Genomic DNA, 15481 nt, shown 5'->3' with positions numbered 1-15481 from the left:
ACAGAAGGAGAATTTTATTCATTAGAACAATAAATATACAAAACTCAATCTCAAACTACTCAACACATGACTGAAGGTAAAACCAGTGTGCATTTTAAAATGACACCAAACCATCTGATAGCATACAAAATATACATACAGTCCTTCTCTCCCCTCTAGTCATCAGAAATGGCTTAGAGATAAATTAAGTTCCAGTGTATATATCAAACCATGCCGACTGTAAGGAATAACCTGAAGCCACTGTGCATCTACATTAACACACTGCATAAAAGTTAAGCACTTCTTTCAGTTTTACCACATTATTGATCAAAAAATAAATAAAAAAATATTAGCAGGAACCATGCAGAAATACCCTTCTTTCATGAATGACCTCTCGTTGCTTAGTAACATCATTGATGGGAGACGGACAGTAAATAAAGACTTATTTTTGTTTTGTTATACATCTTCTTTCAAAGGCTTATGCGGCTGTGATACTTCATAACAAACTGTGATGGAGGAGACATTCAAGCAATGGAAAAGCACCTTGGGGCTTGTAATATCTCTAGAAAAATAGATATTCAAATATTTTTTTCTTTTAGAAGATAAAATGCACAGACAATGCTTGATAACTGATGTCTTCATCGGAGTCTGAGCTGTACTTCCAAATTTAAAGTGCCATGTTCTTTGGATTGCACAAAGGAAAGAACATGCTGAATGATACAAGCAAAAAACATGTCAGGAAAAATCTAAGATAAATAGTTCATTTTTTCAAGGTCTGTTACAAAATAGGAGAAAAGTTTCAAAGCAAATTACATCAAATATTTCAAACATGTTTTCTTAACATACTAAAAAAAGATAACAGTAAGGGGAAAGGATAGGATGGACAGGTGATAGGCTCCACCCCCTGGATGAACACAGGAAGTCATGATTGTATGGATACTTGTGGTTTGCTGATTAATCAACACTGCCATCCAGAGGACATTGTTCCTACTACAGCTGCTGATACAAGTTTCTTCAATTTAATGTTTTTGCTCTACCTTAATTTGCTAAGCTACTGTGCATAAAAATGCAACACAGACTTGATTGGAGCATTTAAGATTTTGGGCGAATGACCTTAAGACTTCCAGAATTTGCATTAAAACTTGGAGGGGGAAAAAAAGCAAGGATGGAAAAATACAAGGTTATGACCTAGAATGCACAGCATCCATCTTTTAGAAATACACAGACCCTCCACTAGGGGCCCCTGGTCTTAAGTTATGCAACTTTTGATTTTAGCATAGATTAAAAGTACCAGAAGACATTTTTGCATTTTCTTTTCACCCAGTAATAAACTCATTAATATCAAGTGATTTGAACGAGAGGTCAAAGTATTCCAAAGTGGTTAATAGAGGGAAAAATAACTTCCCGAAGATCTCAAAGACAGAGAGAGTTGGAAAAATCTGCCCCTGATCCTACAGGCAACAGCAAACATCCAAAAAGGCACACAAGCATTTATTAACTTGGCCACACACACACACACACACACACACACACACACACACACACACACACACACACACACACACACACACACACACACACACACACACACACACACACACACACACGCACACACACAGAGGAAGTCGAGCACACCGGTTAAGTGGTTAAGAGGAGGCTCCAGAGTGTGCAACACGGCCGGGTCCCAGGAACGTTCCAGGTGATTGTTTCTCACCAATGCTGAGATCGTAGTTGAATGTTAGATCAAAGACCGCTTGTTAACCTCCTCGGTTTCCGTCTGACAGCTGGAGGGAGGCTCAATAAGAGAGGGAGGTGGGAGGGGACTGAGCTCTTCACGTTGATTAGACTTGCTCTTTGAACGCTCCTTGTGCAGCCGTGGAGGCGGCGTTGGCAGCTGCCGTCCGAACCGTCTTGTTGGACATGACGCCCGTGGCAAACTCCTGCTGGGCCTTCTCGAAGCTGGCGCCAGTGGTACGGTAGAGCGTGTGGATCTGGAAAACAACCAGAGGGTTAATTTGACCGCTACATTCACAAAGGTTTGACGAATCGGTTGGAGGCTTACCTTCTTGAACATAATAAGGGACAGGACAGCCAGGGAGGTGAAGAGAGCTGCAATGAGGATCATTAGGATGCCCACTGGGATGCTTTTGTTCAGGCCAGTCAAAGCCGAGATCCAGCCACTAAGATGGAGGAAAAGCACGACAGAACATTAATAACTCTACAGACGCATGGTGACATTTTTTTCACTACTTATTCTAGCTCTGAAACCAAAGAACATGCCATTTCCTGCACTAAATACTCATGTTTATCTTTACACTTTGCCACAAAGAACCACTGAAGGAAATTACAAAAAAAACAACTTCCTTCTTCACGAAATGTAAAAAAAACAAACTTTTAGTCATAATCCTGCTGTATAAGTGAAATACATTCTGCTGAAAACACAAAATGTTGACCTTATCGTCTCACCTCGCACCCCAACCAGTAATCCCAATACTCTGGAGGACGTAGACGCCGAACTGACAGATGTACACGAAGAAGAAGACAAAAAATCTGAAAGAGCTGTCGCTCCTGCAGGAAGAACAAAGAGAAAAACATGAGTGAGACAGAGGAAACATTGTTCGTACTGTTTGTCTTTTCTTCCAGATCTGTTCACCTGAACGCTCCGTAAAGCGGCCTGTACCAACAGACGAAAGAACAAGGCGTGAAAAGCAGCACCCAGAGGATGGACAAGCCAAAGTCCACTCCGCGTGTTGCGTCCACGCAGAACCAGGCCAGGCAGCCCACCAGGTTGGCCAGCAGCGTCCCTGCGTGAACTGAAACAGGAGAGGAGGATGAAGGAGCGTTTACTGAAACTGTAAGACTTTAGGGATGCAAACAATTAATTGACTTCCAATTAACTATCAATTAATGGTTTGTTAGGTCAGAATGAATTCTAGTCGATTAACTAATGATGTCCGCTTAGGCCTTCTTTTAGTGTTGCAGTTTGGCCTACATCCAGGAGAGGGCACCGCTGGTCATTCTTAAGTGGAGCCAGTGGATACAGGAATAAAGATGGCGGAGTCGTAGCATAATGGGTAAGAGAAACGGTCTGAACAAAGTCCGGTGTAGGATGCAAAAAACACTTTATACTGTTATATTTAAAATATGAACATTCACCAAGTTCTTAAAGTTAAGACTTTTAATAGCGCTCATTCACCTGACCTGCATGATGGTGCAGCATCAACTTCTCATTCAGGAATTACTCCTGGGCTACGAAAACATGGTGCCAATAAGCAAGGTCGATTCTGAGGCTTGCCGTGAGTTAATACACTTCATGGAGCGAAGATTTAGCTTTTCTTCCAGAGCAACTGTTTCTGTATGAACAGCTCTCTGTTCATGGGAAATTAAGAGCTTTGTAGATTTGATTCTTTTCATCTTTTATTTCTCTACAGCAGGAGAACACAATAAGATCCTGTACTGTTAGTTTAATCATGTGAGAAAACCACAATTTCTGTCAGTATTTCTAACAGCTCACAAAATAATGTTAAAATTTGATAAACAAAAACAAAACAGCTTATGAAAAATTAAGCCCTTGATGATATGAAAATACTGTCGGCCCTCTTTATCCAAGAGAAAACAAGAGTTTCAAGAAAATAGCTGCTTCTCAAATAATTGTTAGTTGAACGATACAATCAATCAACTTTAGATTAATTCATTGATCGATAATCCCTAGTGGGCAGAAGAAAATGGATGGTTAATATTTCAACAAGTCAGTTTGGGAAACAAAACAGGCGCACTTAATTTTTCATTAGCATTTGCTCTATGAGCCCTATTGGGCGTCTCTACTAAAAGCACAGTTTGTCTGCCTCTGGGATTTCATATCACGGTGTGGAATATAACACGAGGCTGCTGGTGAACAGACTCAAGAGAGATTCCTGTTTAAAGCTCCTCAGTTTTTGTTTTGTTTAAAAACCTCCAGGTTGTTGGCTTAACCAAGCATTTTACTGAATACCAATCTGACTTGTTCTCTTAGGTTTGGATGTAGACTAGAACAACCTTTAAGGAATCATCTGACCCACTCCTTTCATCGGACCACATGATCACACAACACGTGTTTGTCATGTGGCGACTGAATTCCACACCAAGTCCTTCATCTTCCAGTTTACACTCAGACACCAGCTGCAAGATTCAGGGGTGAGGAGAGTCGCTTGGACTAAACAACCGAGACCCTGTTTAACTTAAATAACCCTCCAGTGAAGGCAATAACAACAATACGGTGCCTTGCAAAAAGTATTCATACCCCTGGACTTCTTTTGTTCTCGTTTCTTTCATCTTACAAGCACAGTCTTGCATGTATTTTATTGGAGCAGTTTGTATGGGGGACTATTAGTGACAGGCTTAGAAGAAAAAAACTGCTAGAGGATTGTTTCTGAAAATCAATTTTTAAATCTTGTCACCAATTTGACTTAGGTCTATTTCAGTTATCGATTAATCTATCGATTATTCAGACGATTAATTAAATAATTAAAAACTTGGCAGATTCTGCATATTCTTAAAGTTTTTTTAATACAACATTATTAATACATGTGAATCTGAACAGGAGGAAGCTAAAACTAAGTCACTGGAAAAGTTTTGGGTAGCATATGTTTACAGGCAAAGGTTTTTTCATCATCATAAATATTTTTGTACAGTTTATGCTTAAACTGCTCTGAGTGTTTTGTCCTTCCAGCAATTTGCCCTTTTTTAGAGTCTCCAATACTCCAGTTAACAATTAATCGATTACTAAATAAGCTGACGATTATTTCAATAACCAATTCATCACGACTAATCTGATTGATCATTTCAGCCCTAGATGTGTAAAAGGAGGTGTTAAAGATTTGTGAATCCTAAAAGGGGAGAAGCCACTCACACATCCAGAGGTAGTACATGATTTTGACTGTCTTCTGGAAGTCGACAGGAATATCCACAGTGATGTCATGGTAGAAACACGGCCCCACTGGGAACTTCTCCGGGAGAGGAGGCCAGTTGTTTTTCCTGCCTGAATCAATAAACATAGAGTTCATTAAAAGCTCAAAATGTAACAAAAACAGTTAAAAGGTAAAGAAGGATCAGAGAATAGTTTAATTCTCAATATGATCATGTAAGTCAGGAGGTTTCCAAACTTTTTTGTGGCTCCCCAAACAGCCAAAGCCACAAAAGATGCTTCAATATATGTGAACATCAACCTTAAGAATGTTTTTTTTTCCTCACTTTTATTCACCATTTAATAATTAATACTTTCATTTAGCATAAATGCTGCCTCATACCTTCTGATTTTACTTGGCCAAGAGTTTTGTGGTGGAACATTTTAATATAATGTTATGACTTTAATGATCTGTTGTTCACGTGAGAGTATGTTATCTGACAATAAAGATTTTCACCACAATCAATTTTTTTGATTATTCAAATTAAATTTTACTGTAACTCATATTAATTCAAAATACTTCAAAGTGTTGCTGTAGATGGTGATGGCTGTGGGCAGGAAAAATCTCCTGTAGCAGTCTGTATTCTGTATTACAGCGAATTTGAAGAAGCTTCTGACTGTAGACAGTTCTGTTTTTATAAGATCATGTTTTATATTAATCACTTCAAATTTTATTTCATCCCCGCAGTTCTTGCTGGATGGTCCCTTCTGTTTCCTTGTCAGAAACTTTTCCATTTCCCATTTTGAAAAAAAAAATGATCTAAGTTATACCAAGTTGTCAAAAAAACTTATTGTTGCTAAAGAGACGACATTTGTGTGTAAAATAAATGTTTGGCAAAGATATTTTTGTACAATTACAAAACATCAGATTCTTCTCCTCCGTCTCTCTGACCTCCTGACGCGCTGAGGGTCTGCATCTCCCTCTCCCGTCGGTCCAGCTCTGCCGCCTTCCGCTCCAGCTCCTCCTGCCGCCGCAGAAGCTCAGAAGCTGCTCCTGACGACTCCTGCAAGCACAATCCAGAAGGAATCCATCAACACGCCGGAAAACGTTTTGGGTTCTTCTGCTTTTGTGTTTTTCTGTTGTTGCTCCTGCAGATTAGAACTAAATTCTGTCTTCACAAATGTTGCCTCCTGCAGCATCGAGATGGCCTAATTTCAGCCAAAAGAGGTTTGGGGATTTTGTTCTATGAAGTGCATAGAAGTGGCTCAGTGATGCTGGGGGCTGTTTGGCTTCCTCACACTGGAAACCTGCAGCAAAACTACAAAAACGTAAAAATGACTAAAACACCAAACATGCAGTTTTTTTATTGTTGTACCTGTGCCTGAGGTTGTGCGTAGGCTGGAGGCTCCTCTGAGGCCCTCATGATGGCAGGCTGTGTGGAGGCCCCGGGGCCTGCACTCCTGGGAGCCACACCTGCAGGGCTCTGCGCAGGAAGCCAAAGAGGAAACAGCCATTTAAGTTTCTATTTTTAGTGAGATCGCCACTATCTCACACTGCCGGACAGGGAGGTGACATGGCAAAAGTTTATAGTAAAAAAACAAAACAAAAACAAAACTGCTGCAAGTAAATGTGGAAGTTAATGTTTCTTCAAATGGCGAACATGCTGATCTGTTAATTAGTGATGAGAAAAAGAACCCCTCAAAAGTACAGCACATTACTGTATGAATAAAATGATATTTAAAAAAAAGATTCAATAAAAAGAAATGCTGCGTGGAGTGGAGGATACCAGCTGTAGCAGCAAAACAATACAAAGATAATCGTTAATGGAGGAGAAATGTGAAGCCATTTGTGTCCTTGTTTTTAAAATGTAAAGTCAGTCTCTGATTTGTGACATCTCAACTATGGCTGAGTATCTTTTCTTGAATTCGTTTTAGATAAATTCTTCCAATAGGACAGTAAAAATCTGATAACATTGCATTGAAACACTTGGTGAACCATTTCCCTCCAGGAAAACACTGAAATGACTGATTCTGATGGAATATTTCACAGAAAATATCAACACAAAACATTTTTAAAAAATCCATTTTGTAAGAATACATTCAGCATTATAGTTTGTTTTTGCTTGTTTTCTATATTTTTCATCTGTAGTGGCATATGTGCATGATTGTAGCCAAAATCATAAATCTCCAAATGAAGAGAGTAGCTATTTTTTTTTCAGCAAATGGTCTTTTTTTAGAGACTGTTTGCTCTAGTTAACGATTAATCAGCTACTAAATTAGTTGACCAGTATTTCAATTATCGATTAATAACAATTAATCATTTCAGCCCTAATAGAATCAACATTTCTGCAGAAATAATCTAAATTTTAAACCTGTTTGTGCTGTGACTTCATAAGAGAAGATGACAAGTGAGGTTTTAACTTGGAACAAGTGAGCATCAAGGATCAATTCAGAGAAAAAAAATAGATATTTATCAGTATATCCAAATCTATGAGTGTTCAAAGACTCACTGGTTTGGCATCTGTGAAGGGGTTGTACTCCTCCAGCCCTGAAGTGGCCGTCTGTCTTGCTTGTGTCACCGATGGATCCTGAAACGAAAACAATTGGCTTCATGTGGCAGTGCTTTCAAATATCACAAGATTTGGATTTTGAAAAGTAACATGAGAGAGGGTATGAGAGCTCTCTTTGTTCAAACTAGTCTATAATTTAATATTTAGGTCAAAGAAAAGATAATCTCAATTTTCACATGACAGCAGCTAAAAGTTCAAATAGGAGGGCAAATCCTTTTGATCGCTTCCGACTAATAAACAGACAAGCATCACCTGGCACGTTTCTCACAAGAATTCAACTAATTATTGAATTGCAAAACTATCATAACTCTCAATTGCTAAGAAATGACAGCTGAGAAAAAAAATTAAAAAATTTATATATATATATATATATATATATATATATATATATTTTTTTTTTTTTAGGGCAGGGCAAAAATCTGATTTAACCAATAAATCGAAATTTTGCTTTTTGAAGATTTCATTTTTGGAAAATCGCAATTTGGCCAAACATGTTCTTTGGCAAGCATCTTTTACAGCTTCTATTTGGACTTTCAAATCATGTAAACTCTATGATGGTATATTAGATTTCTTGTTTTTTTATAACATGAATAAATTCGTATTACACAAATACCTTTGTAAAATTAGAAGAATAATGTAGTAATTTTAGGAGACCAACACACAAAAAATAAAAACAAATTTAATGAAGAATGTTGAGGTTCTTGTCAAGTTATACTTATGCATAGATTTCACCGTTAATACTAAATAGAAATATTGAAATGTTTAACACATTAGCATTGAATTATCAGTAGCAGAACTTCGAAACGATTCTGAAAACGAATCTATTTCGAAGAACAAACAACAGAACTGAGGAGCTCCTGATAACGGAGGGGGTTTTCCCCCTCAAAATAATTTTTTTTCACATAATTTTAAGACTTTATCGTTTGGTAAAATGATAAGGCGGAGGTGCAGGAGTAAGGCGCGCGACCCACAGACGCGTGCGTCACAGGTATCCGGTCCCCAAAACAGAAACAAACAAAAATTAATTAAAACCGGAAATGATTTGACAAAATGAAAGACTTTATTTTTAAACCACATCGCACAGCCCTAGTAATCATGTAATTGCATTAAAATATTCGTCCCCGCACGCAACAGTTGAATTTATATCGTCACCGTCCTGTTTCATAATTAGCTTACCATGAGCTGCCGGTTAGCCTCGCGCTAGTGTCACTCAAATGGCTGCTGGAGACAAACATCCAATCTGGGTTATTCCTGAAGTGCCAGCCTTACCCAGTCCCGTCTCTCCCGGACTCTTGAATGTCTCGCAGCAGCTATTCCGCTGCCGCATGCATGCAAATGAGGCGTCACCGGAGCGCTGTCGTTAATTTTTCAGTGTACACTGCGTTTAAAATTTAATGCTGTCCTACTGCCTGGCTCCGCACACCCAAAGCAAATTAACTGTGTTTTTTTTTCTTTTGGAACATCATCACCTGGCACGCTCTGCCTGCTGCATGAAACAATGGAGACAGATTTTAATGTAGAAACATTTCTACCATATCCTGGATCCGAGCAAGCCGCTGAGTTGTGATGTGATATCTCCATCATAAAAAAAAAAAGATCTGACAGACTCTAATTAGCCTATTTTCTGAGAAATGGGACAAAACAGTCAAAGACCAGAGGGTCAATTCGTCCCATATGTCGCCAATAACGCCACCATATGATTCCATGAAGTATTGATGATTGCTCCGAGCAGTGGCGCAACTACACATTATTCAGGTGGATGCGAAAACATAGATCGGCGCCCCCCCCCCCCCCCGGGGGAAGGAATGTCAGGGTGAAGGAGCGTCGCTCACTCAAACCCCCCCCACCCCCCCCCCCCCCCCGAGGCGACGACACGTGAAAGGTAAAACTCGCTACATTTACCTCGTTATGTGCTAGAGGTGAAGGAGCGTAAGGCGTGCTGAACTGTATGGGAAAACATCGGCGTGCCGCCCCCTCCAGACGGTGTTTTGGCGCCCCCTCTGGTGCTGCGCCCCTATGCGTTGCATACCCTGCATACCCACTTTTTGCGCCACTGGCTCCGAGCGTAATGGCGTTAGCCAGCAGATGACCGACATGAGGCAGCAGAGCGCAGGATCGGGAAATGAAGGAAATTAGTGATTTACTGGGTAAATCATTAATTTATCCAGTAAAATGTACCCATCATTCGTCATCATCACCCATCATTCGATGATGACGAATGATGTGGTCATCATCGGATGATGATGACGACATTCTATTAATTTTCAAAGCTGAAAATCATGTCACGGTTACAAAAGTCTTCAAATATTTTCCGTTCATCAGTGTGTTGCAGTGAGCAATAAATCAATAAACGGCATGGTAAATTAAATTGAGCTCAATAATTTCCATTTACATGATTTATCGTTTTTTGTTTTTTTTTTCAAATCTTTTCTCTCTTTATATCAAAAACTGGAATGGCAAAAAGTCTTCAGTCTGGTGATTTAGTCTCAACTAGCTCATGTTGTTTAAGGACAATTTTGTTTACAGAGTCTTCATCATTCCATTTGCTGTTTCTGTTGTTTTGCTTATCTATTTTGGATATTTAAAATGTTTTCCAGTTCCAGTGTTTAAATATCCATTACAATTTAATATTTACTGATATTTGAGAATGTGTTCTTGCATTACATTACTTGAAAATGGTCTGAAAAGAACAATATTATCATTTATCCCAATAGCTTCTAGGACAATTTATCGTCCAGCAAAATTTGTTATCATGACAGGCCTATTCTTCCACTCTTCTGGTTTTAAGTTTAATTTAATGAGACAGGATGGAGATGTGCACTGCTGGCCAGCTGGCTGAAGTATGGATAGTACACTTTTCCTTTACCTATACAAGAAACACAAATCAGGATATTTTTGAAATATTTATAATAGTGAAAAATCAAAAGAGCTATGCAGGGAAAACGAAGGGAGAGCCACCCATCTCATGACAAGGTAACACCGTTATAAGCAACAAGCTAAAAGCTAAACCTCAGAGTTACTCTATAAAGAGCAAAACAGTAAAATGAAACTATATTCTGCATAGTAAACTGCTAAATTTAGTGTTGTTTATTCTCTTACTTCTACATTATAACACGTGCTATAATTTAAATTCTTACAGTTGTAATTATCCATATCATGTTCATAATATTTATGAGGCAGTAGGAATAATTGCTAATTTTGTTTATAATGAAAGCAATCTGATGATGTTTCAGGTTTTTAATAGATTTTTTTTTGTGTGTGTGATTACACTGATACTTTAGATTACCATACAATGACAATCTAAAACCAGACAAAACTCAAAAGCAACTTCTTCTGTTAAAAAGGAATTAGGTTAGATGATTATGTGAACTAATTTGATCATTATAATTACTATCATAACTATCTAGTACATGTTCAGTTACGTTAGAGAGGCAGCCAAACATTGTGTCTTCCCTAAAAACAACAGATGTGGGAAAAGTGTCCGAAGAATCCAAAGTTTTTCCACGTTGTTGGCTGTGACCTCTGTTATAGAAAGGCACCAGGATCCAAAATGCCATGGCAATAATATGGGCTAATAATGTTATATTTTTTTCAACTAAACACCATTTCCTTCTTTTCTTTTTTTTATTTAGTATTGTTGGAATCCATAATTTGCATGCAATAAAGTATAAGATTCTACAAAACGAGCAAGCAGTTCTTGTTCAAAAGCAATATTACACACCGTGATGATACTGCGAAGAAGATAGTAAGTTTACACATTTTACTGCTTTACCCACACATAAGCTCTACAAGGTCATGAATACTACAACACCAGGGTTTCCCCCAGTGTATTATAAGCCTGGCGGACCGCCATGCTTTACTAGCCCCGTCGCCAGGCTAAGCGTTGCTGTTTACGTTTCTAGGAAAAAAAAGAAAAATATATAATAATCGAATCGTTTTTTTTTAAAAGCCGGGCTGCAAGCGTCTCTTTATCTTTTAGCATTTCACTAGCAGAGCAGATTTATTCCTAAAGGACAGGTTTATAATAGATAGGCTTATAGTTTATGCATTTAAACCCGACAGCGTGCGTACTAATCACACAGCTGGCGCCTGTGCGCTTTGAATCGCCGCTGCTTTACTTCAGCGCGGATGGCGCGCCTCCTTTCACCCAAACTGGACACAGGCTGTATGGATATTTACATCAACCTACTTTGAGGAATTATGATCCTTTAGAGAATTCTAGGTAAGAGTTTAAAGCCCGCCGCGTTAGCTCTGGTTGCGCAGCTCAATGTGAACCGCAGGAATAACTTGTAGCGAATTCAGAGGTCGCGTTGTGGAGCAGTGAGAATGATTTATCTTTGTGAACGAACAATTATATGCGGTGCTTACATCTCAACGCGCTGCCCAGCATGTGGCTCTGTGTCTGTCTTCCCTGTAAAGTTTATGGTCCCGGTTGGCCGGAGCGTTTGTGGATAACGAGCAGCGCTAACCTCATCATGCAGGTTCAGCCCGCTGAGGAGCTTTAACGCTCTTCTCGGAGTCAGGCATCACGCTGATTTTATATTTTATTATTCTTGGTAGTATTTTTCCGGTTACACGATGCATCAAACCATATCAAATGCGTTGTTTACTTAGAGTTAATACGCGCGGCCACACAGAGATCTGAGAAACTCGTCCCATAAACTCGACAACCAGAATAGTTTCTGTGACGCTTATTAAAAACTCAACAGACACGAAATGGAAGAGCTACTGAAGCCACATTAGCAGCATTGAATGAAATCTCCCGTTTGTTGCTCATCTCTGCGTAGTGCAGCAGATTACAGGGCCTGTCCAAGGCTGTGTGAGGCCTGGAGCAGAATCTGACTTAGGGGCCCCTTTTGTTGCTAAACAATATCAGCACCTCTAACAGCTTCTGTGTTAGATTTAGTGAAATATGGCAGAAGGGAGTAGTTTAATTGGCCAGCCTAAAAAGCAATAAGTTATTATCGAAGTTTACTAATTTGTATTTGTAAATTCAAAGATTAAACTCACATCATCAAATTGTTGCTATGGTAACAAAACAATCTAACTATGAATATTGTTCTTTGAAGATTTACTAAGTAAACTTGCCAGCTCCTTAAAATCTTGTATATAAAATGTTAAACAATTTAAAATAATTTAATTTATGTATGCCTAAACAATTGAATAAAATTTAACAGCATTGATAATCTCAATAAACAAGTGTTACAGTTATATATCTATGGTCTGTTTTAAATTATTAGCATTTATGGGGCCCTGAAGCCCTTCGGGGCCTGATGGAGCCACTGACTTAATTTGGATTAAACAGATGTGCAAATTTGTTGTTTTTAGACTAGTTGTTTATTTAAATAGCATTTCACTGGAGATCTTTTCCCGTAACATATAATTACACAGTAATACTTTTACATTTCCTGTCAACTTAACATCTTTTAATACAAAAACACGGTGCACCGCCGGTGAACCGACTTGACGCCCCGACCACCGGGCTTAACAGGTTTTCTGGGGGAAACCCTGAACACTGTTCGATGTGTATGGTTTTACTGAGGGAATAAGACTCAAAGTTATTCATTTTCAATAAGAGTACCGCATTTTCCACACTAAAAGGCGCACCTAAAAACCTTCAATTTCCTGTAAAGACGACAGTGCACCTTATAATCCGGTGCGCCTAATATATGGACCAATATTGAGCCACAACAGGTCTAGCAACTACGGTAAGCAGCCGACGACTTCATTTTTCCCCATCCACATTCTTTACAAATGTGGATGTGTAATAATACATATATAATACATGTATGTTTGAAAATTTGGAAGCTATAATTTTCTTTTTGGGACCAACCATCTTTACATGGGACGTTTCAAACCTGCTAATGTAGAAGTCTATCTATTGGTGCACAGTACTTTGCATAAGTAAAATGCTTTATTTATTTATTTTTGGACAGGGCACCAAAACTAACTCTAGCCCAGGTGCCCTTATCCTTTTAAATCCGGCCCTGGGTGGGAGCCCTTTTAGGAATTTGCCCTCTCCTTAAATCAGTCACAAATTTCTTTTTAACCAAAAACATCCCCAACCAACAATTGATGCCCATTTGTGCATGTTTGCACCATCAGATATGATTTATAGGGACGGTAGGAGGTTAAGAGGTCAAAGTGCACCTGATCAAACGCAAGCCGTGCAAAGACGATGTATACATCTTCTTTGTATACATTTTGATAAAAAGACGAGATGCTCTCATAGCTCTGCTTTGTTTTGAGTTCCTGCTTATCACTCAACTTTTTAATATCTTGTTAAGCTTCTATATAAACATATGATTCAGTGTATAAATTAAATGAATCAAGTCAAACGTGAAAACCTAAATGCGTATATATATACCTGTTGATGCTGCGGTCTGAGTTAGCGCTAACACCTGCTTTATATTTCTATATTTCCTATAAAGCTTCAAATTCAAGTAGTTCTATTCCAGTCCCTTCACAGAACCCAGTCGGTGCCAAATTTTCCTCCCGTCTTACGTGTCGCCATGTAGTTGCTATAAATGTTGTATGAATACAGCGGCTAACGCTACAGCAGCTAACTTAGCCAGCCAGTGTTACCTGAAACGGGTTGCTAAAGTCCTGGTCCGCGAATGGGTTGCTGTCGAAGTCGGACATTCTTCCGCTGAATGGACAGCTTCACGTCGGTTCCGTCCACGTCCGTCTAATGTGTTAGTGGTTCTGGTAATATTTAAACGTGAAAGCCGGGTGAAGTGGCTCTGAGGCAGCCGACGAAACAGCTGACAGGTGGAGGTGAGGGAAAATGTTGACCGGTCCCAGAAACAGTATCCTGGAGGAGAACACCGGATCAAGCGCGACACGAGGACACGTCAGGCGGAAGTGCAAAAACGTCACAGAGGAGAAACACGAACGGAAAAAGTATTCACTAAGAGCGTTCTCATAATAGGATGCGATTCTTGCGCATTATGTAATTCCCAGTAGCATGAAAAAAAAAAAGCAGCGAAGTCTGCTTCTTAATTTGGAAATATTTCAGATTTTAATTGTATTATTCAAAACCTCTTGAATCTGGAAAGTTTATTAACTTACTGCTGATGGCAAAGATGAAAAAATATACACAGATACATTTGTTAATGTTTACTCAAATGAGTCAGTAATTAATTTGTAAGAATGTATTTTTGATCAATGAGCTTTGACCAAGCAGAGTCAGTGGGCGGGGATAAGAAATGACACGAACAGTAACATTTTTATAACAAATGTTGCAAATCAAATGATACATTGTTACTTAACCAGTTACTTTCGAAATTATTTCAGCAAAGATGGCATGAAAGGCACTTGGTAGAATAGCTCCCTACGACATTTGTGCATTTTGTTCTCTTTGTTGCTTCCCAAGTAACAGGCGAACTCGTGGCGTTTCAGCCATAGATCTACACATTAGGAATGTGAGAAGTTTAAAGGTGGGGCCATCGCTAACTAGACTGTTTTAATTGACAGACTGAAAAAACCATGTTTTTCTATAATTATATTTGTAGAGCATGGTTTCGCTGCTACTTGTTTTCTTGCAGTTGCTCTACTTAACATAAGGAAAACACAATTGTGCTTGTTATTAATAAACATGAAATGAAAAAAAACATAATTTTTACATAACCATAGCCATAGATATCATTTGAACTATGTAAAAAAAAAGACATAACTCAAATGGTCGCTTCGGAATCAATAAATTATGGTTGAACTGAATATTCTGGCAATTTTATCCAGTAAATTGTTTACTTTTTGATTTTGTAATTTTAGTACAATGGCTTCAAGTTGTAATCATTTTAAACTGTGAAATTTGCATTGGAATTATACTTGACAAATTTCACAAATTAAAAATGTTTTTTTTTTCATTTCACGGTCAAATGAAATATTTTTTCCCCCAACTTTGATCAATTTCATTTTGATTTGAACGAGTTTTAATTATTTCTCTGAATGTTTTTATGTCAGAGGGTTTTTCATTTAAAAAACTGAAAACACACTTGGTTCGCCTGCATCAGGCTCTAGTTGTTGTATATCTATGGCCGCCCTGCAG

General features: G+C 38.6%; 1 protein-coding gene and 1 long non-coding RNA gene across 3 annotated transcripts; one reads left to right on the top strand and one right to left on the bottom strand.

Moving 5' to 3' along the window:
* Positions 1 to 14353, bottom strand: LOC103473303 (secretory carrier-associated membrane protein 1). 2 transcript variants are annotated; one of them, XM_008423417.3, is made up of 9 exons: positions 14017 to 14353; positions 7372 to 7449; positions 6238 to 6345; positions 5814 to 5925; positions 4868 to 4996; positions 2633 to 2792; positions 2446 to 2547; positions 2042 to 2159; positions 1 to 1970 (listed from the first exon to the last, which is right to left on the bottom strand). In XM_008423417.3, the coding sequence occupies exons 1-9, from the start codon at positions 14071 to 14073 to the stop codon at positions 1821 to 1823; spliced, it is 1014 nt and encodes a 337-aa protein (XP_008421639.1). In that variant the 5' UTR covers positions 14074 to 14353; the 3' UTR covers positions 1 to 1820. The 2 variants fall into 2 exon arrangements, with proteins under 2 accessions (XP_008421639.1, XP_008421640.1); XM_008423418.3 differs by lacking the exon at positions 14017 to 14353 and adding an exon at positions 8608 to 8938.
* Positions 2745 to 4874, top strand: LOC103473302 (uncharacterized). Its single transcript, XR_534997.2, has 3 exons — positions 2745 to 2833; positions 2942 to 3053; positions 3992 to 4874. It is a non-coding gene; the product is annotated as an uncharacterized LOC103473302 (long non-coding RNA).
* Positions 14354 to 15481: the final 1128 nt, after the last annotated feature.

The sequence above is a fragment of the Poecilia reticulata genome, chromosome 12 (genome assembly GCF_904066995.2).
Source record: "Poecilia reticulata chromosome 12, P_reticulata-male-v2, whole genome shotgun sequence".
Lineage (NCBI taxonomy): Eukaryota > Metazoa > Chordata > Actinopteri > Cyprinodontiformes > Poeciliidae > Poecilia > Poecilia reticulata.
Note: the sequence above shows the minus strand (reverse complement) of the source record. Positions and strands in the feature narration are given on the sequence as shown.

Bases quoted from the DNA above. Each gene is read 5' to 3' on its own strand.
- LOC103473303 (XM_008423417.3), bottom strand. From the start codon at position 14,073: ATGTCCGACTTCGACAGCAACCCATTCGCGGACCAGGACTTTAGCAAC. The intron at 6,346-7,371 runs GTGAGTCTTTGA...CTTCCTGCGCAG, and splicing joins CCTTCACAGATGCCAAACCA to AGCCCTGCAGGTGTGGCTCC. The intron at 2,793-4,867 runs GTGAGTGGCTTC...CTCCTGTTTCAG, and splicing joins CATGTACTACCTCTGGATGT to TTCACGCAGGGACGCTGCTG.